Source organism: Suncus etruscus, chromosome 9, assembly GCF_024139225.1.
Source record: "Suncus etruscus isolate mSunEtr1 chromosome 9, mSunEtr1.pri.cur, whole genome shotgun sequence".
In the NCBI taxonomy this organism is placed as follows: Eukaryota; Metazoa; Chordata; class Mammalia; order Eulipotyphla; family Soricidae; genus Suncus; species Suncus etruscus.
In genome coordinates, this window is record NC_064856.1 from 82,084,216 (window position 1) to 82,106,800 (window position 22,585).

Here is a 22,585-nt window from a genome sequence, read left to right on the forward strand (position 1 = left end):
CCATTTATTTTCAGTCATGTCTTTATCTGTTAGTTTTTTGTTTTTCTGCTTATAGTTTAGTGGACATAATGGTTGGGAATTAATTATAAAGGTCAAGAATAACTTTAAAGATATTAAATACAAGTGGATAGATATGGATGGAGTTGAGTCACAGATAGAGTTGGTCAGAAGCGAACTGATCACTGAGCATCTCCATCTTCAACATCACCCAAATATAGAATCCTTTCCTTCTCAAAGGTAACAGAGGGGCCTAGGATATAGCTCAAATAATGGAGCAAGCACTGTCATGGACCCACAGCAGTGCTGGAACCAGGAATTAAAGTTCAGGCATACCACCAAGATGAGAATAAAGCATCAACTATTACATCATAGCTTTAGTTTGAGTGACCCTGGAACTGCTTCCATCCTTAACACAAAAATAGGGTACAGCCCCTATTTTAAATCTTCCAGTACCTCCAAATACTGATGCTCTTGAATGTGATTTCCTAAAGTGGTTGCTATTTCCACCACAGTCACACCATTTCCCAGTCCTTGGAATAAAATGGAAATCACAGTGTGAGGTGCTCTCTATGTTTGCTCTCAGATCACTGCTATCAAATCTCTGGCCTGATAAGAACCTTCCAATCCATCATTACAAGCAAGAAGTAGATCTGGGAAGCTCTTCTCTGCAGGGCTGAATATGTCCCAGGATGTTTTGGAAAGGGCAGAGGATGGAACTCAGTGTAGGAGCTACCATACTCTACTTTGGAATGTTTGTTCTAAATGGCTTTAACTAAACACGGGCTGTCATTATATGTGTATGCATATTTATGTGTCTTGGAGAGGGTGCACATATAGCGTTCCAGAGTTTTGGAATCAAGAGTATGTAGTTCCCACATATGGTGACAATTGAGTTCACTGTCTTAAGTTAGATTGTTTAATTTTGCCACTTTTTATCACTTAGTTATTTGTTAAATAAGGAAGTTTGTAGAATGTCCCTCCATTTAACGTTTATATAAGAATCAAGTCAATTGGATTGTTGGACTTGCTCTAGCATCCCCATAGGCACCAATCTCACCATGTGATACTGTTCTTCCTTTGCATAGGCACATTAAAATGGGAAATTATATACAAACACGTTATTATCTTATACAGATGGGAACACACAAAACTTGTAATGCAGTAGGACTTTACACCCTGAACATTGTCATAAAGACCTGGCTCATGTCTTGAAAGATTGGACATTGTCTATTAACCCCTGAACCAGGGATGCCATCTACAAAACAACCATGGCTGTGTACTACATCACCTGAATGCAATCCTCTACCAGGGAAGATCCTACCACTGCTCTGGCATAGATCTATTCAACAGAGACTTCCCTTTAACACCCAGAGAACTTAACAATAATAACAGCCTGCTTTAAAGACTAAGCTCTCTGCATCACCCTCTGACTGTGAGTGAAACAAAAGGGTGTTCTGCATCATCCTTATATAGGATATGGACATATTCCAAGATTCAGAAATCTGACACCAACTACAGTGACTGTGTGAAAAATAAAAGTGTATTGGCACTACAGACAATGACTTGGGTTGGACAACCTAATACGCCTGAAGCCAAGAGTTGGTCTTGTGCCAGAAAACTTCAGGGGTAAGGTCTTCTTGTATTTAGGCCAAGGCTTTTTCTTTCCATGTCCCCTATATTTTGCTGGGCCTATGCAAACAATTTTCACACTAACAGTCTTTGCTGTGCTCCTTTGACTCATTCTTAATGAATTATTGTATTATGATCAATTGTGTCAACAATACTACAGCTTTTAATGTTAAGGGAGTTACATACATTTTTTGGCTTTGGATTGCTTTGTGTAAGAAATATTGTAATGTACTACAATCTGGGGGCTCAAGGGGCAAAGTAAATGTACATGTTAAAATAAATATAGAGAAAAGAAAAGAGTATGACCATTAGATGTTTTCTGTTTTTAACATTAGAAACTTTATTCAATTAATTGTCTAGTTTTTTAATAAAAATAATTTTTATTTTGACCCCAGTGGATTACAAATCTTTCAGAGTAATATTTTAGGTACATATTGACATTGAATCAGGGTACTTCTCACCACCAGAAGTTGTTCTCCCTCCACCCCCATTCCTAGCTTGCATACCATATCCCCTCCCTTACCCCTTGGGCTGCTAGTATAAGTGGTCCCCTCAGTGTCTAGCTAGTTGTAGATTGGATATCGATTCTGTTGAAGTTGGCTTAGGGTTTGGTGTTTAAGTCCGATCATATTTATTACTACTTAGTGATCATAAAACTGCTTGGTCTTGGTACCCTCCACTATTTCTCCCTCAATTTGAGAGGCCACACCCAGCAATGTTCAGGGCTTACTCCTGACTCTATATTCAGGGATCACTTCTGGTAGGGTTCTGTGGATCATATATGTTGTTGGGATCAAATCCAAGTCAGCCGTGTGCAAGACAATTGCCTTACCTGCTGTTCTATCTTTCTGTTCCTTTTAACTATTTTCTGAAGCATATCCTTTAAGACTAGAGCATTCCCTGAATGTCAAAATGAATGAAAAACATACACAGCAGCACCCCATACTTTATGGCTGAATTTGCGCCTTGCGTCTTGTAACATGTTATTGGTTGATTTGGGGTAAGTTATTTAATTTTGTGTATCTTAGTTTCTTCATCTGTCAAATGGGAATAAATTTATTTTTATTTCATTGGAATTGTGAGAGTTAAATTAACTGATGCCTATAAAGTGTTTGATAGATTAATGGTACCACTTAGTCAATAACTAATGAGGACTAATAAACTAGAGCTATTAGTCCTATTAAGAACTTATAACTATTAGTCTTTTCAATGAACTGAAAGATTGACTGAATTCAGTAAATGAGGGAGAGGGAACTTCATTTCAGACTTCTTATGGGGAAGATTATCTTTCTCATCAGCAGGAAAGTAATCAACCTGCAAACCAAGTGCCAGGAAATGTGTATATATTTTTTCAAAACTCACCAAAATAGTAACCAGGGAGAAAGCTCAGGTAGCAGAGCACAAAACCAGCATGGAAGAGGTTATAAATTTCTTCCTTAGCACTGCAAATGCTTCCCTTCCTCTACTGGGGATAGCTCTGGTACCCTAAGCATCATGGAGTTAGAGCTGGGGGTTGCCTCAATAAATATTTTATAAGATAAGCAAATAAAAATTATTCTCACATACATCACATCTATAATTTTTCAGACTGAAATAAATCCCTTTTTTTGAGTTGAACATATTTATTTTTTATTATTTTTATTTAGTAACCTTAATTACAAACATAATTGTAGTTGGGTTTCAGTCATAAAAAGAATACCTTCCTTCACCAGTGCAACATTTCCATCACTAATGTCCCCAATACTCCTCACCCCCACCTGTATTAGAGACAGGCATTCTACTTCTTTCACTCATTAACATTGTCACCATAGTTTTCAGTGTAGTTATTTCTCTAACTGCATTCACCACTCTTTATAGTGGGCATCATATCGTGAGTTGATCCTTCCAGCCATGCAATTCTGGCAGGGTGATTTTGAGCAGGCCATTTGCCTCTATGAGTCTCTATTGCTTTTGCTAAGGAGTGGAAACTTGGGTTCTCAGTATTTGAGGGAGGCTCAAAAGAGACCTTGAATGTGCCAAGCATCCTTCAGCAGTTTGTCACAGCTCCCCAAGGAGGCCTTGGACTTCTGTAAATATTTGTTGCATTTGAATTCTTTTTGCCTGGGAAGCTCTCCAATGTCCTGGGATCCCTGGCTCTCCCACTAAGCTCATCAGAAAAGAAACTTAAAGGAGTCATTTTAGTGTCCATTCTCTCATTCCCTTCCCCCACACAAAACCACTTTCAACACTGCCAGCTCTCTTATTTGGCTCTTATTGGCCTGGTTGCATCTGATTAAGGGTCACTTCATTCATCAGCATAAGGAAAACTCACATTATGTCAACAGGAGACTGAATCTGTAGTCACAGAGCAAATGAGGAGTAGAGGGGGTGGCTGAGGAAAAGGAAGGGAAACAGCCACAGCATATGCTTCATTAGTAGTTAATTGCAATGGAGGAAGACTCAAAATTTACAAAAAGCCCTTCATTGCTATATGCAGTTCGCCCATGACCTACAACCTGTTGATCATTGGATGGTGAAGAAGCAGGTGTTGTTCACAAAACCTATTCAATCATGTATTCATCCAACCAACAAAATCATCCATCTGTTTATCCATCCACTCTCCTTCTACCCATCCATCTATCTATCCTACTATCCATACCTCAGCTCTTTATGTTTTGGGACAGAATATAATAAAAAATTCTGCCATTTCCTGCCCACATAGATTGCAGTTAGAGAAGGAAGGGCAGAGAGTAGAATTGCACAATTGTACACTTGATCTGAAGGAGTCCCAGAACATATGGAATGGTGGAGGCTTGGGAAAAGGCCCCTCAAAGACATCTAATGCAGATTTCCTACAAAGAGAATATTTTGGGACTATGGATAAGCTTGATAAAAGGCTTTTTGGTAAGAATCAATGGGACCCTTAGCATGGGACACAATGGAAACCCATGTAGAGTTAAGTTCTCAAGCAGGAGTCAGTGGACTTGAGTTCTAGATCTGGTCCTGTCACTGGTCAGGACCTGAATAATCAGCTATATAATGAGAGTAAAATTTTTCTAACATTTATTGGAGAGGATAAGAGACACAAGAAATCATTATCACCCAATGGGCTGGGTAGAGGCTGCAGAGCCAATGCCCAGCTACTGTGGCCAAGGGATTGAGTCATGGCTTGGATCCCAGATTAACCACTGGCCTTTACAACTAATTTAAGGTTATTGTCATCTTTCTGCTGGACAATCTGAAACATGTGCACAGGAAAAAGCTCTAAACACTAGCCCACTGCCCCACACATTGGTCTGCTAAACAGCAATACCTACCTGCCCACACCCATATCCAGTCCTGAAGCAACTGCACACCTACCTAGCTTTACATTCTCACTGCATAATAAGCTTTTTCCTGAGTGACCAGCAAGGAGCTGGAGGTGGTGTGGAGTTGAGAGAGGGGGATGGTTGAAAAGAAAAATCCTGAAAAACCCTCCAGCCATCTATTTATCCATTCAGGAGGCTTCAAATCCAGTTACTTCTCTTTTGCTGTAGATTCCTATTCCTGCCCAGCCTGGGTTCCTGGCTCATATGGGTATGCCCTGTACAGTGCCCAGGTAAGTGTTATTTACCTGGAAAGCTCCTTTGAAGAAAACTTAGATTCTAATGTCACATGTGTAATTAACTAGACCAGTGCTAATGGGCAAGTCACTTAAACTCCCCCATCCTCTATTCTGTCTTCTGAAAAATGAGTATAAGTCAAATTCCTAGAATGGCTAGAAAGAATAAGCAAGACTCTTTGGAGATTATTTAGCATGAGGCAGGTGCATTCAGGCTTTTCTTCTTGGGGCTTTATCAGTTTGCTACCCCACCCTTATTCTTTTGCCTTCTTCTTCAAGCATGGATAAAGAGATGGGGAAATGCTACTACTAAGAGTAGCATTACATGTATTACCCTATGTTGCAAGAGGTCAGATTGAGCATTGGAAGTTTCTGAATTCTCCACTTACCATGACTAAGAAAGAGATTCCTTTTGCTAAAGATAACTTTTTTTCTCTAAAATTCATAAAAAAGGACTCAGCTGAAAAGAGTGGCTGGTTGTAATTTTGGGATATTTATACATTGGTTAAGAAGCTGACCCAGAAAAATTAAAAACAAAATAAAACAGCCCAAAACCTCTAAGTAGTGCTGTTTTAGAGCAATTTCTCATGGAAAGGGAAGTGATACACTGTGATGAACGTGCTGTTACAAACACAAAGAATACTTCATTGACAAGAGATGGTAAGACCTTTTCTAATCCTTTGTATATTTAATCATCAAGAGTAGCTATTACTCCCATTTTATAGATTTGGAAACCAAAGCTAGAGATGTAATATAATCTTCTCACATAAAGAAATCTCACTTCAATAAATGGTGCTAGGAAAACTGGATAGCTTTATGCTAAAGAATATAAATGGGCCATTTTCATGTAAGAAATTTAAGTCTAAATGTGTTAAGGGCTTAGAAATTATTTCTTTGTTATGCCTGAAACTGTAAAATATATGAAAGAAAACATGCAGAGATAGGATATGGCATAGCCAGGAACTACAGAGCCACGGTTTCAGCAAGTGCATAACTAAATCATAGCGGAACAAAATTCTGACGCTATTCCTCACCAGTTTCTGACCTTGGACAAGCTATTTAGCCTTTCATCCCTTGGTTACTTTGTTTGCAAAAAGTGCATGATAGCATTAGTTGATTAAATGTTTACCTTATTTCAAGCATTGGGCCAACAACTATAAATATTTTATTATATTTATTAAAAATTTTATTTAGGGGCCCGGAGAGATAGCACAGCGGCGTTTGCCTTGCAAGCAGCCAATCCAGGACCAATGGTGGTTGGTTCGAATCCCGGTGTCCCATATGGTCCCCCATGCCTGCCAGGAGCTATTTCTGAGCAGACAGCCAGGAGTAACCCCTGAGCACCGCTGGGTGTGGCCCAAAAACCAAAAAAAAATTTTTATTTAGGTACTACAATTTACAAATTTATTCATAGTTTAGTTTTACAACTAACAACTATCCCACCACCAGTGTCAACTTCCCTTCATCAATAATCTTCTCCCCACTTTCTCCCACACCCAGTTAATCCTTTACTATAAATCTTTAATTCAAAATTCTCACAATCACTCTACAAGGTAGCTGCTATTAATATTCCAATTTAAAGACAACAAATTGAGCCATGGAAATAATTGGCAACTGTGGAACAAATTTTGTGTTTAAAGTTTTAAATAAGGCTATACCAAGACTCAATCAATTGTTCCTGCTCTCATAATTAGTGATCATTTTCAGTGAAAAAAAAATAGGCAAATCTAGAGACCAGCCAAGTAAGTCAAATACACTTGCCTTGCACACATCAACCTTAGTTTGATTCTCAGGACTCCATATGATCTCCCAAGTTCCACCAGAAATGACCCCTGAATGCAGAACCAGGAATGAATCCTGAACACAGCCATATGTAGCTTTCCCTCCAAAGGGAAAAATGAAGTAGGCAAATTATTTTTTTCTTTTATAAAATCTTTATTTAAGCACCATAATTACAAGTATGATTGTATTTGGGTTTTTACTCACAAACAGAACAAACATACCCCCCCTTCACCAGTGCAACCCTCCCACCACCAATGCTCCCCACCCCTGCCTGCACACAAGACAGGCATTCTACCTCTCCCATTCACTAACATTGTCATGCTAGTTGTTAGTGTAGTTATTTCCCTAACAGTATTCGCCACTCTTTGTGGTGTGCTTCATATTGTGAGCTGGTCCTTCCTGTCCTTAACTGGATTGTCTCTTGGCCTTATTACAATAATGTCTTTAATTTTTTTTTAAATGAGGGAGACTATTTTGTGTGTGTCTCTCTCCCTCTGACTAATTTCACTCAGCATAATAGATTCCATGTACATCCATGTATAGAAAAATTTCATGACTTCATCTCTCCTGACAGCTGCATAATATTCCATTGTGTATATGTATCACAGTTTCTTTAGTCATTCATCTGTTGAAGGGCATATTGGTTGTTTCCAGAGTTTGGCTATTGTAAATAGTGCTGCAATGAATATAGGCGCGAGGAAGAGATTTTTGAATTGTATTTTTGTGTTCCTAGGGTAGATCCCTAGGAGTGCTATAGCTGGATATATGGGAGCTCAATTTCCAGTTTTTGGAAGAATCGCCATATTGTTTTCCATAAAAGCTGGACTAAACAGCATCCTCCCAGCAGTGAATAAGAGTTCCTTTCTTTCCACATTCCTGCCAGCACTGCTTATTCTCATTCTTTGTGATGTGCACCAGTCTCTGCGGCATGAGATAGTACCTTATAGTTGTTTGGAGGCAAATCTTAACCTGAGGAAAAGAACATAGAAAATTTTGGAAGAAACTACATTTAATTTGGAAGAAATTACATTAAAACATTAATAGCAATTGCCTCTAGCTAGTTAGATAATTTTAAGTGACATTTTAATACTTTAGATTTTTATAAAACCATTCCAAATATTTTACTGTGAATATATACAGATATATTAATATTCAGGAAGAATACAAAAAATTAGGAGAAAAGAAATTTGGAAACTTTTCCACTGAGCCAGATTTTTGCAGGTCACTTCTTGCTGACCCTGGTAACAAGAATTCCACCTTTTCTCCCAGAGCACTTGGTTCTGGAGGGGGTCTAAGGCTAGCACACTTGGTGACCCCTATTCCAGGGGCAGGAGGGGGCCTTAGGCAACATTAATTCTCCCAGTGAATCACAGATCCCATTACTCACTTAGCTTCATTATATCTTTAATTATGACCTTTTAGTCTGAGTGAAAAAGAAGTATAATTTTACTTTACGAGATATGCCAGGCCTACGCTTCCAACATTTCCAGGTTTCATGGAAATTGCAGGGATCATAGAAATTTAACCTGATAATTACTTCAATATTTCAAGGCATACACTTTTACTCTCTTAGAATAATTATGGGTTGTTGTTTTTTCTCCCAAATTCTTTTATTTCTCCATTATTACGGTTATGTTCCATTCCGTTGCGCATGCTTAGAGACATAGAAAAATGCAGGGTATTGCTATATACTCTGGACTATAGGAACAGTATTATAAAATATGTTATTTTTGATCCAGAGAGATAGTATAGAAAGTGAGGCACTTGCCTTGCAGGTAGTCAACCCAAATTCAACTCCAGGCATCACTTAGCCCCCCCCCCCCAAGCACCATCAGGAATGATCTTTGAGCAGAAAGCTAGCAGTAATCCCTGAATACATCTGGGTGGGAATCAAGTCAGAAACAAAATAAAGTGTTCCTCTTCTATTTTCTATCATTCTTTTTTCTTCAACTAAAAGTTTTGTGTGTTCATTTGGGTCACAGAGTCTAAGGTGAAAACTCTTTTCTTTTGTTTTGTTTTGCTTTTGGGGGGGGGTCACACCCATTTGATGCTTAGGGGTATCTCCTGGCTATGTGTTCAGCAATCGCTCCTGGCTTGAGGGGACCATATGGGACACAGGGGATAGATCCTAGGCTAACTCTTGCAAGGCAGATACCTTACCTCTAGGGCCACCTCTCTGGCCCCTTTTTTAGGTGAAAATTCTTAATACCTTTGGTAGAAACTTATGGTACACAGGAGGCATGAAATTACTTGCTTATTGAATGACTACCTAAACAAATAGAATTGGAAACAATCGTCTTGCCTGTTAGGAGACAATCTGGAAGTCTTCATACTTATATTGAGTGCCTGTCATAAGAAAAACCACTTCAACCCACAAATCATAGAGAATCCTTGGGACATGAGGGATTTTAGGTCTCAAATATCCAAATTTGAAAGTGAATATCTTATCAATACTCCCCTAAAAATTGGGGTGGCATCTATGATAAAACAAGCAAACAGATTTATTTTGTTATGAAAATATAGGGATAAGAACCAGAGAGAGATAGTACAGTGTGGGAGTTAATGCCTTTTTATGAGGCCTAGCTAGGTTCAATCCCCAATATTCTATATGATTCCCTGAGACTAAGAGTGATTCCTGAATGCAGAACCAGGAGTAACCCGAACACCAATTGGTGTAGCCGTCCCTGCTACCTGCCCTCCCCCGCCCCCATAAAGAAAGGTTTGTACCTATAAGGTAGGACAAGTAGAAACTATAAATAACCTCATCACTTCAGTTGAGATTTTGCTGCTAAATAGTTTAAATTAAGTCCAGTTTTTCTGACAACTGAGGCAAAAGAATATTTGAATTTTCTTAATTTGTGGTTACAAGTAAGTAAGAATCTGAGACATATCCAACCTTGCATAAAAGGTAGGGTTTCTGGTGTGTATTGCTTCTCCAGGCTTGCTATTCTAAGTGTAATACTTATTTTTTTAGTGTTCAGGCCATTCCCAGAAGTGTTCAGGGGTTACTCCTGGTTCTGTGTCCAGGGATCACTCACAGTGCTCAGGACACAAGATAGGATGTCAGGTATCAATTCTGGGTAGACTGCTTGCAAAGCAAACACCCTACCTTCTCTCCATCTCTCCAGTTATGCCATCTCTCCAGCTCCATGGATGTATTCTTGAACCAAGTGTGTTAATTCTTTGTTTTTAGTTTTCTCATCCTCAAGTAAAAAGCAAGGGTAGATATGAGGATTTAAAGTGAGTGAAGACATTAAACTAAAGTAGTGAGTGCTCAATAAAAAAAAAAAGTACTTATTGCATACTGCATTTCCTGTTGCAAACAAAAGCTTGTTATTTTGGTCATTGGACAGATGGAGGATCAGACAGAAAGCTAGGCAGGGTCCAAAGTTCCATAGGGAACAATGCCAGTGGAAGGATGAAGAGTCCAAAGTGAATCCTGTCCATTTAACTTGTCCTTCTATATTCTTATAGCCAGTCAAGGTTTCTTTTGTCAGTCATTACTCATTGCTTTCTTAATATCTAGCACAGAATATTGGAGAGGGGGATTAAAAGGCCAGGAGAAATGGAAAGTGTTTAGATGTGCATTTTGTTTGCAGGTTTGCTCTCTCTTCCCTCTCTGTCTTTCTCTTTTTGTTGAGATGCATGAGGCAAAAGAACTTGGCACCATTTCCAACATGTCGATTCTTCTGGGTTTCTCAAATGTTGTGATCCCTGGAAAGCTGAGATTCATGCTTACCTCCACTCTTCATTAAGGCAGCGTGGCCGTGAGACAGAGCAGGCAGGCTGCTGGTGCGGTGGGTGGGCGTGCTGAATAACACCCGAACCACAGCTGGGGCTGCCCTTGTCAGAGTGCCAGCCTGCCTTACCCAGTCTGTTCTCGCCCGCTACCTGGCCCTCACCCATCTGCTGCAGAATTCATAAAATGCTGAAGATCACAAACATCTGAACCTATTATAGCTAACATACTTCAATTACCTTCTGATTGTGGGCTTGGCTTCCCCGAGACTTGGTTTATAATGGCCTAAGAATAAAATCCTTTCTATTTGAAAAAAAAAAAAAAAAAGCAAGAGAGAGTTACTGATTTCTGGATTATCTGTGACTTGAGTGTGCTTAGAAAGAAGCATTCTTCTATATGTAACTTTTTTTTTTGTCATTTATTACCTAGCCACAATACCAAAATATAGAGAGAGGGGGAGAGGAAGGAACAAAGAGAACCTGAGAAGAAAGAGAAAGAGAAGCAACTGACTAGGGCTCTGTTTTCAAAGGAACATGTTAAGCGTGTGTGTGTGTGTGTGTGTGTGTGTGTGTGTGTGTGTGTGTGTGTGTGTGTGTGTGTGTGTGTGTGCGATCTGTCGTTTGTTTTCTCCATTTAGGAGAAACAAGTGATTTGTTACTTGAAATGACCTTCCCTTTCCTGAGGCCTGCCTGTCCTGGTTGTTGGCTTGACATCATGCAAACTGTTAGTACTCTTCCAAGGACATAAAAGATTATGCTGCCCATATGCCCTACTACTCCTACTAACCCATTTCTGCTATCCCAGTGAGCTCTGGGCAGTGGAAGATGGCACCCAAATTAGGACCAATCCCTGGTTGCTCCACTTAGAAGTCTGATGAGGAGGAAATTTCAGCCTGTTTAAAGTTAGTTCATTTTCATTGTCTATGGAACTTGCCAAAAATAGTTAAAAGATGCAAATATTGGACAAAGGAAAGAGCTAAGGGGTCCCAGATACTTGCTATGCATGAATAAAGAACTATATTCAGTTCCTGCAGTGCATGTTTTCCTACCCCAACATAAACAGGTTAGAATCCACATTCTGTCTGGATAATCCTGGTTTAGGTCCAGCACTGTAGGGCCTAAACACTGTGCTACCCACTACAGTTGCCCGTGTATTGCTCAAGTATTGCAATCTCCAGACTGTCTAAGTATTACTTGGAATAATTCCCCCCAAATTTAGAGATACACACCAATGCCTACATAAGTCATATCAGAGCCTAAGGCAAAAGAAAAAAATAGGTCATAACATAGTTTTCCCTTTTCACTAGTTTAATATTTTATACATTGTTGAATTTTTGCATTAACTTTTGAGTAAATATAATATTAAAAGCTTTAAAAATAGATGGAATCAAAATCAGGCTTAACACAATTGCTAGATTTGGGAATGGTCCACTAAAGTTGACACCCAGTCCCAGCCCTGCTCACACATCACAGAGGAGGGAGGAAGTACTGACTCTTCTCCTGTCCTAGTTGCAAGTCACCCAAGGAGTGTTAATTAACTCGCTGGCACTTTTGCCCTATCTTGTGTACTGGCCATATAGAAACTGTCAGCATTGACCTCAGGGTCCTGGTAGGACCACCAATCACAGTGGTCAGGCAAGTACAATTGGCAGATCTTCCTGGATGTCAGATAGTTTGAAGGTGCCTTCTGCAAAATTGTATTATAGTAGGTGGTCCTGTTACTGTTGAACACACTTTGCTAGCCCTGTCTAGGATTTCAACAACCATGTAATTCCTATTTTCCCCTGTTGGAGTAATATTGTTACTTCTTTGTCACCTGAAACCTCCCATCCCTGGCTGGGAGAGGGGCAAATAGGAGTTGCGGGGCCATGGAGTTTTCTTTGGTTCATCCTCAAAGTTCTTCCTCTCCAACTTGTGGAAGGAGGCTGGGATAAAATTGCAAAGTGGGGGACATACACTGTTTGCTCAGAGTCAGAACTACAACGGCCACAGCCTTAGCTCTATATGGCATTTTAGAGCTCCAAATCACATTAACTGTTATGTATTTGGACCAAACCCAGAGATGTTCGGGGCTATGTCTAGCTGTACCCAGGGGACCATAGATTGTCATATATTGAACCAACTATTTGCCAGACCATATACTCAAACATTTCACTATCTCTCTGGTCCCCCAAATAACATTAAAAATCACTTTCTGGGTCTGGAGAAATAAAGACCAGGTAAGGCATTTTCCTGGCATGCAGCTGACCTAGGTTCAATCCCTAGCATTCCTTATTGTCCCCTGAGCACCTCCAGGAGTGATTCCTGAAAGCAGAGCCAAGGGTACTCCTGAACACTGATGGGGGTTGGAGCCCTCAAGTCAACCAAGCAACCAACAACTCCAAAAGAATTATTTTATATTTTCCCCTTTTCTTTTATTGTCATCATGTATAGATCAATCTGCAGGGCAGGGTTCATGCTCAGCAGTGGGAGGCAGGTGCACCATTTTATTTCTGGATCTCTCACTCTTCTATTTGTTTTCTCATTAAGAGTTTGAGGTGCAGATCAGCCAAATTGTTGGATCTGCATTTCACAGATGAGTTGACTAAGACATCAAGAGGTCAGTGACCTATCTACAGCTGAGTGGTAGCACAGCACCTGCTTCTTTATTCCCTGGAATCAAACCAACAGAGATGATGAACAACATGGTCTATCTTAAAGCAGTATCTTCTACCATACTTCAGATGACTTAAATTCATTAATTGGTTCCATTCTCTGAATCCTGTAAGAAGTAAGGAACCATAGTTGTCCCTTCTAAGAAAGAAAAATCTTGTCCAAAGCATAGTTCTTGGTAACAATAGGGGGACTCAGTTCATGTTTAAAGAGTTGTATAAATCTGAAAAGAGAAGCTCAGAAGATTTTTGGCACCAGGAGATATTGGAACATTTCAAAGTAAAACTAGAATGCTGGGGCCAGAGATATCATTCACTCAGTGCTAAAATTTATGTTTTACTTGTATGAGGCACTGGGTTTGATCCTTAGCACCAAGACTCAACACAAATACAGAATGCTAAAAATAGTGTTTCCTTCCATTGATGGTTTTTGTGCTATACCTATGTCTCTAAAGATACCTCATCAACTTATCAAACCATAGAAAGTAGAATTTGATTTTCTGTTACAGTTTAGAGAATCCAAGTTCAGAGAGATGAAAAGATCTTACCCAGTGGCAGGGCTGGGATGGAAAACCAAGTTTGCCTGGCATCCAAATCTATGTTCCTCAAACAAATATGCTCTGTCAACTCAAAAAGCTACAGAAAGTCCTATTGCATCTCAATAGATTACACTTGGCAGAAGACCTGGTCTTAAAAGAAGTATCTTTCTCCTGTCCTCCAGGGACCCAGGGTTACTTCACTATTTTTGTCATACAAAATTAAGAGAAATTTCAGAGAAGAAGTACTTGAGATTCTAGCATTGGGCATTTGGAGGTATTTAGGGCAAGTTTGGAGAATATCTAAGAGAGTAAGGGATGTGTGGCCATTTGCAGAAGAAATAGGGATTGTTGTGGATTGATGCATTAGATACCCATAAAATTGGTAGATACAAACTATTGAGAGCTTATTTTGAAAGGTGCGCCCTTAAATGCCAAACTACTCTAGACAAAAGTATGTGCATAGATTGGATCATAGAAAGAAGAAGTGAGCTATCCTGGAGCTCTCCAGGCAGTGACAGCATTTTTCTCTCCCTGAGAATGTTGATGAGCATGTCCTGGCATGGACTGGTAAAAAGTTGAACCATAACTCCTTTAAAATATTGTATATTTTAGAATTACCTTTACCAGAAGCCACTGTTCATTTTTGCTGTATGCTGTACTTCTCCTGCCTTATCAAATGATCATAAGATCCAACCTCCCACCCCATCTTAATTATTTGCAATGATCCATGCTAGACACACAAACAACACTTGCAGCTTGAAATCCCCCATCAGACAAATATGAAATGAATCACATTTTCTTGCAGATTTTTCCTGAAGCGAGTTGATGATGAAATGACTCTTGAATGAATGCCTTCCCATTTTACGCTGGGGATCCAGCCCTTCGTTTAATGTGTGTGTCTTCATGCCTCAGCTACACTGAGTGCTTTCGTTTCCTGTTTATGTTTATTTTGGAAGCAAAATGTGTTTACAAAATCTGTTAAAAAGTGTTAATGATCACTTTCCCGAATACTAATGCGAATCCAAATTACTTTCACATGAATCAAGACAAATTTAGAAAACGTCATTTGATCATAAACTGTTTTAAATTATGTTATAATTCATGTAGCAAATCTGAACATGTGCCTCCTTTAAGTAAAAAAGACTAGCTAAAAGGAACCATTCTAATAGTATGATGTATTTAAGTCAAGAAGCTTCTCTTGAAAAAAAATTTTAAGGCGTTCACCTGGAAGCAGAGAGTAGGGGATGCACAAAAGAGGTCAACTATTGCAATGGTCAGACATAGAACCGAACAGTGAGACATACTAGATTTTCATCTATGGTGTTCATTATTATTTCTTCAATGTCTAAAACAAATCTCAGCACACAGAGGTACCTAGCAATATTTGAAGATGAATGAAATCAGCTATATCATTTAGAAGATAGAATTGAACATTTTACTTTTTCTGACACAATATGAAAACATTATTCATGGCTAGACATAATACAAAAGTAGAAGATAGAAAAAAAGTAGTAAAAATAAATCTTTCTTCTAGTTTCCATTCTCAAGTCCCTCTTAGACATGCTCTCTTTCTCTTACTCTATGTGCATGGGGGCAGAGGCAAGGAGAAGTGATTCTTGAAAATAAAAATCATGTCAAAGCAAAGAGATTGTACTTGCACCAAGATGGTGCAGTAGGGGTCCTTCTGTCCAGAATGGTTGAGTCACTGTCACAATCAAGAACTGCCATGATCTGTGAATTTAAGTTTTGCCCAGTCTCCTGGTTGCACATTGCTGACATGCAAATGCTTGATGCCCAGCTGCATTTATTTACTATGTCATAAAAAATAATAATAAGGCGCGCCACCTGGTCGCCGGGGTCGTGGTGGTGCAGTCGTCATGGCGAGGGATTCCCGCGTCGCCCCGGCCGCCGGCTACCTGCCCGCCAGCCCGCCGCGGGATACCTGCGTCTACAACAGCTGCTACTGTGAAGAGAATATCTGGAAGCTCTGTGAATACATCAAAAACCACGACCAGTATCCTTTGGAAGAGTGCTATGCTGTCTTCATATCTAATGAGAGGAAGATGATACCGATCTGGAAACAGCAATCAACACCTGGAGACGGACCTGTGATCTGGGATTACCATGTTGTCTTGCTTCATGTTTCAAGTGGAGGACAGAGCTTCATCTATGATCTTGACACTGTCCTGCCTTTTCCCTGCCCCTTTGATGCTTACGTGGAGGATGCCTTTAAATCTGACGAGGACATCCATCCACAATTTAGAAGGAAATTTCGAGTGATCCGAGCAGATTTGTATTTGAAGAATTTTGCCTCTGACCGATCTCACATGAAAGATTCCAGCGGGAACTGGAGAGAGCCTCCTCCATCCTATCCGTGTATTGAAACTGGAGATTCCAAAATGAACCTGAATGATTTCATCAGCATGGATCCAGAGGTCGGATGGGGCGCTGTCTACTCCCTCTCTGAGTTTGTGCATCGGTTTGGCAGTCTCAACTATTGAACTGGACATGCAGATGCAAAATAATAAAGACTGGGTTATGGACAGCTTGTCCCTTTACCTGGGAAGATGCACTAGATTTGGAATTATGTTTTCCTTTTTTAATTCAATTAAGTTGAAAAGAGTGAACACAAATACAAATTGACTATTTGGGGAAATGTGTCAAGGTGAAACTTGACATAGTATATATTTGCCCTGATATTCTTATATGTTATTTATTAAGACATAGGATGACACGTCAGGATCTGCTCTTGGCATGATAGGAATGTGGATTTGGAGTCAATTTGGTATGTTGGGTTTTTCACCAGCTGTATTTATTGTATGTAGGATCCTTGAGATCAGGCACATTGCTCATTGTTCTGGGAGTTGTGGATGTCCATAGGAAAGTCCACAAAATGTTCATTAGTGATTGTTCTTTTGCTGGAGGAGGGCGAGTATATTGTGAACTGAATCAGCAGTAAGTCTTAGTCTTTTTTGACTATCATAGTTCCTTATAAAAGAATGGAGTCCTCTCAGGCTTGAATGATATCTGGCTTATTATGTTTTTAAATAAAATTGACTTAAAATAAAAAAATAATAATAAACACTAATAATTCACTTCATACCTCACTATTTTCCCATCCATTTTCTGATCATTTTTGGACCTTTCATCATACAGCAGATTGTGTTGCTGACTTTTATTGCTGGCTGTTCATGAAGAGTAAAAAAACATCATTGTCTCATAAATAGTTAGCATCATCCCCCCCTTATTGAAAAGTTATTCAAATTTAACCTAATTTCATTACATAAATCATTGCCATTCATTCATGGAGTTACACAGCTATTCAGGATAATTTGAAAGCCATTTTATAATGCAGGTAGTGGAAACCCACATCATTACATTAAGTGAAAAAAAAATAAAGCAGTGCAGGAAACCATCTCCCCAGTACAGACTACTCTGCCATGCATATCTATGAAAGTTTTCACATGTGCATTAAAGAGAAGTATGTGACAGAAAAATGCTTGCCATAGTATCTCTGAAAATGATGAACATAAAGTTTTGCATTTTTTAAATTTTCTGAGACATTTTTAGAATCTTAAAAGATTTGATTATTTTGATTACTTTATTTTACAATGTTATATCTTGGGTACAGAGAGATAGCACAACAAGTAAGGTGCTTGTCTTGCATGAAGCCAACCTGGGTTCAATTCCCAGAACACTATATGATCCCTTGAACCTATCAGGATAGGAGTGATCCCTGAGTGCAAAGCCAATTGTAAACCCTGAGCACTGCTGGGTATGGCCTCCAAGCCAAAATAAATAATAAAGTAAAACCTGTATAACCCCCAATAACATCCAATTTAACCTGGAATAAAACTTGTGTGGCCCAGATAACCTCAAACATCTCAAGTTTCTAGTAACATCATATTTTTGGGCCCCTGAATTGACTTTATAGTCTGTTAGTGGCCTCTGGTTTTTAAGAACTATTTGTGAAGTCCCCAAAAAGAGCATTATATTTTTATTTAAAATATTTCAAGAGTCCAAGGATCTAGCTCAAAGACTAGCATTTATTAAAAGGGCATATGCATATCATTATTTATTGCAGCATTGCACACAGTAACTTAGATATAGAATCAATCAATGTATTCAGTGACAAACAAGTGGGTTATGAAGATGTAGTATATATACACAATGGAATACCGTGCAGCTGCAAGTAATAAAATTATCTAAGATTATGTGATTGCTGCAACTTGGATGAAATTGGAAAATCTCATGTTAAGTGAAGTAAATGAGAAAGACATACACAGGATGATTTTACTTATTCGTGGTTCACAGAATAACTGGAAAAGGGAATACAATGTATATGGGAGACTACTTGATTATCCTTATTCCCAGAATATTGGAAGGAGATGGGCAGAGAGGGAAAGAAATCAAAAAGGATAGCAAAAAGAAATGGATGGGAAGTAACAGGAGGCAGAAGTGAAGGGCTTCAGATATATTGGTGGTGGAGAGAAATGGTAGACCTGTATATTCAAACCAAGGGTTAACAACAATGAAAGCAAGAAATCCAAACCACAGCAACAAAACTAAAATGGGCCTGGCAAGGAGGCAAGTTGTGGTGCTGAGGGAATCTGGAAACCCTGGTGGCCGGAAGTGGCTGGAGCATATTATGCTTAAAATTCACCTAGGAATAACTTTTTTTCCTAATTTTGATTATAATAATAATTTTATCAGAGTGCCATAATACATTTGTTTAAAATATAATTAAAAGCAGCTAAAGGGTTGGAGTGAGAGTACAGCAGGTAGGGTGTTTGCCTTGTATGTGGCCAACCTAGGTTTGATCTCTGGCATCCTATGTGGTCCCCTTAGCCTCCCAGGGCAAATTTTTGAGTGCAGAGCCAGAAGTAATACCTGCTGGGTATACACCCTTTCTTCTACCAAAGGTGCTTTGTGCGAGGACCTCAGTTCCCCCAACCTGCAGAAGGTTATCGATGTCACTGATGGGGTAAAAACAAAGAGAAAGCTCCATTTGAAGGGGACCAACAGCAAGGAGATGAGCAGGGTCCCTCCACCCAGATTCCAGCTCAGGAACTGAAGGCCTTTCCATCCCAGATGACCTCAGCAACTTACTAAAGAAGAAGATGGAGGATCCAAGCCCAGCTGAAGAAGCCCAACTGAGAAACTGCTTTCAGAATCTCCTACAACTTTCTTCTAGGTTAATCTTTCAATCCTATTTGCTGGTTAAACTGTGTATTCTACCTGTATAGATCGCCATGCTACTCTTTTGTTCTATGCCTTACTGCAAACAGATAACTTTGTATCCAACTTTAGTGATTTAATATTCGTTTGCAAAATTCCAGAGAAATACATAATGTTGTTAGATTCAGCTATACTAGTGAATGTTTCCCAATTGCTGTGCTGTTTGATTGTGTATATTATGTAGCAACTTATTTTCAAATTTTGTCTTCAAAACTAATATATTTGTTGACATAAGTCGATGGAAAAAAACCTTAGATATATAGACTCTATTACAGTGTTCATTATAAGAATGTTTTAGCAAACTTATTTTCAAACTTTATATATATATATATATATATATATGTATATATATATATATATCTGCAGAAATATTCTTGTGATTTTGTTTAGAGAAGTTTATAAAAAGGAACTTGGATGTTCTAGACTCATATTGCGTGCTTGGTGTAAACATGTTTAAGAATTTTCAAATTGGGCCCGGAGAGATAGCACAGCGGTGTTTGCTTTGCAAGCAGCTGATCCAGGACCAAAGGTGGTTGGTTCGAATCCCGGTGTCCCATATGGTCCCCCATGCCTGCCAGGAGCTATTTCTGAGCAGACAGCCAGGAGTAACCCCTGAGCACCGCCAGGTGTGGCCCCCCCAAGAAAAAAAGAATTTTCAAATTAAGAATATATGCAGAAAGATTCCAAAATTATGTTCAGAAAAGCCTATGAAAAAAATTTTGTGATATGTATAAGACCAAGATATAGAAAAAGCTGATTGTTTTGAGAATATGTATACACAATCTTGACACTTTATAGCCAACTTTTACAGTGCCTATTGCAAAATGACAATTACTTTTTATAAATTCTGATCTAGGATTCCTGTCTCTGGCAGAGAAAAGTAGAACAAAACTTTTGCTAACTTTTCTCTCTTTGTTTTGTTTAAAATAGAAAGGGTTGAATTGTAAGATGACACCCAGCCATTAACCCAAAACAAAGGTGTTCCCCCATCTTTATACTTCTCTCTCTCTCTCTCTCTCTCTCTCTCTCTCTCTCTCTCTCTCTCTCTCTCTCTCTCTCACTTTTTTCATTTCCTTTTCCCTTGCTAGGATTGGGAATTGGTTTAATTAAAAAAAAAAAAAAGAAGTTCTGGCTTTTGGCTCAGGCTGAAATCATGAAGCAAAAAGCCACAGACACCATGATTATTCTTTCCTGACTCGCTTGGTTAATGAATCCATCCCCATTACCCTGCCTCATCAGACCCATCTGAAAGGGGGTTAGAGATAAGGTAAATGGGATGATCTCACAACTCTTGTTTTTTTTCCACACTGGGTGTGGCCCCAAAACAAAATAATACCATAATAGAATATTTTATATAAAATATTCTATATAATTTATTATATATTATTTCACAAAAATATTTTATATAAAATAAAATATAAGTTAGCTCAAAGATTGGAGTATATGTTATGTTTTCAGGAGGCCTGCTACCATATTATCTAATAAACACCAATGACAGCACCTATGACTACTGAGCCAGTAGTCCCCAAGTTTCACCAAAAGTGGCTCTGTAAAAATATTTTTAAGCATTTTTATTGAAACTACTCTGACAACAATCATGACAGTGTTAATGAGTGAGAGAAGTAGAATGCTTGTATTCAAGGGGTTGTTGGTAGAAAGATGAAGGGAATTAGTGGTGGGAATGTTGTACTGGTGAAGGGGGTGTTATTTGTTTATGACTGAAACGCAACTATAATCATGTTTGTAATCATGATGCTTAAATAAAATATTATTAAAATTTTATAGAATTGTCATTAATTACAAAGTTAAAAGTTATGCCCTGAAATGTTTTAAGTTGTTCATATACATACAACAGTAAGTATAGGCATGTACCTGACAGAGAGTGGTAAGAAGTGGTAAGATGGAAGAGAATTAATTGCTTTTGGCAGTGTTTATATAAAATTAGTTCCATGGGGCTTACCAGGGAAGATTCTATAGGTTTCAGCTCTTTGTTGCTTTTTGCTTCCCCTCTAAATCAGAAAAAATTCTATCTACCCACATACATTACCACACACACACACACACACTGCTATTTTCTAACCTCAGATTTACATCCACCTAAGAAATTACCTTATGAAAGCCTCATCACTCACCAATACTATTGCTGCCAAGGAGGGGGCAATTTTATTTAGCTAATTTTTAAACAAATCTTGAATGTTACCATCTCCTGGAGACTGGAGGAAGGATAATCAAGTCAAGCCCCATTGACTAGGAGAATAGTGAGCTGCGGAAAATGACTTCTCAGCACTACCCAGGCCACTTCGCCATTTTAATCACACAGTCATTATTCAGATGCTCAGCCTTCTTACCAGGGCTGTTGGCCAGGCAGGGCTTGCTCCAGGCTCTGGGGTCTCTGCAGACTTTAGGACCAGCCTCTTGTCCATTAGTAGCCCTGGCTACTACCTAATGGATTCCCAGAGCAACACCAAGAGGGGCAGGAACAGTTTACTTTATTTTTCTTTTATAGAGTAAGAAACAGACTCAGATGGCCGGTGTTGTGTGCCAGGATCATACTGCTAAACATGTGGTCTCATTTGAACATCACTGCCATTGTTAATATCTGAATACATGTCCTAAATGCAAACTTTCTCTATGAGTGTATTTTTAGGAGAAAGGATTCTTCTCAACCAAGATATGTTAAAATTAATGCTTAAAACAGATTGTAAATAAGTAAAAGCATTAATGATTCAAAAAGATTGCTGAACTAAAAGGAAGCTAAAATACAAATATAGATTGCATCAGGTGTGACATATTGACAGGTGTGACTCCCAACTCATAAGTCAATGTTGGGTCAAGTTCAACAGCAGAGGAAAAAAGTTAACAACAGCATCAACAAAAAATGACTTTTTGACTACCAACTATGTGCTCTGCACTATTCTGAGCACTTTGACATGTGCTAACTTATTTCAACTTCACAAGTATGAATGAAATAAGTACTAATATATGCTCATTTTACAGAAGAAGCAGAGTAACCAGGCCACATCTAGAAAAGATGTAAAAGCAGTTTTGAATTACCTGAATGAAACAACCAAAAAAAGCAGTCCGAGCTGGGTTCATCCCCAGCTCATCTACTTTCTAGCAGTGTGACCTTGGTCAATATACTTAATTTCTCTGAGCTTCATATCTGTCCTTTAACATACAAAAGTCATGAAATTTGACCCAGTTTCTTGCTATAGGGAGTTAAGAGATGATGCAGGTAAAGATTAGCACATACCTAGCATTTGTAGATATACAAATTGTAATCAAGTTTCAAACCTCTTCCTTTCTCCTCTTATTTTCTTTGCTAATTCCTCTGATTGTTGTTGTTGTGTTGTTGAAAAACATATTAAATATAAAGTTCTTGATGATGAGATGATGATGAGATGGATGGAGAGAGGCTTTTCTCTGCC

The 22,585-nt window shown here is 38.8% G+C and overlaps 1 protein-coding gene across 1 annotated transcript; it reads left to right on the forward strand.

Moving 5' to 3' along the window:
- Positions 1-15,782: 15,782 nt before the first annotated feature.
- LOC126018010 (protein N-terminal glutamine amidohydrolase-like) lies at positions 15,783-17,001 on the forward strand. The gene has a single exon (XM_049780102.1). The coding sequence runs from the start codon at positions 15,797-15,799 to the stop codon at positions 16,418-16,420; it is 624 nt and encodes a 207-aa protein (XP_049636059.1). The 5' UTR covers positions 15,783-15,796; the 3' UTR covers positions 16,421-17,001.
- The last annotated feature ends 5,584 nt before the right edge of the window (positions 17,002-22,585 follow it).

Bases quoted from the DNA above. Each gene is read 5' to 3' on its own strand.
- LOC126018010 (XM_049780102.1), top strand. From the start codon at position 15,797: ATGGCGAGGGATTCCCGCGTCGCCCCGGCCGCCGGCTACCTGCCCGCC.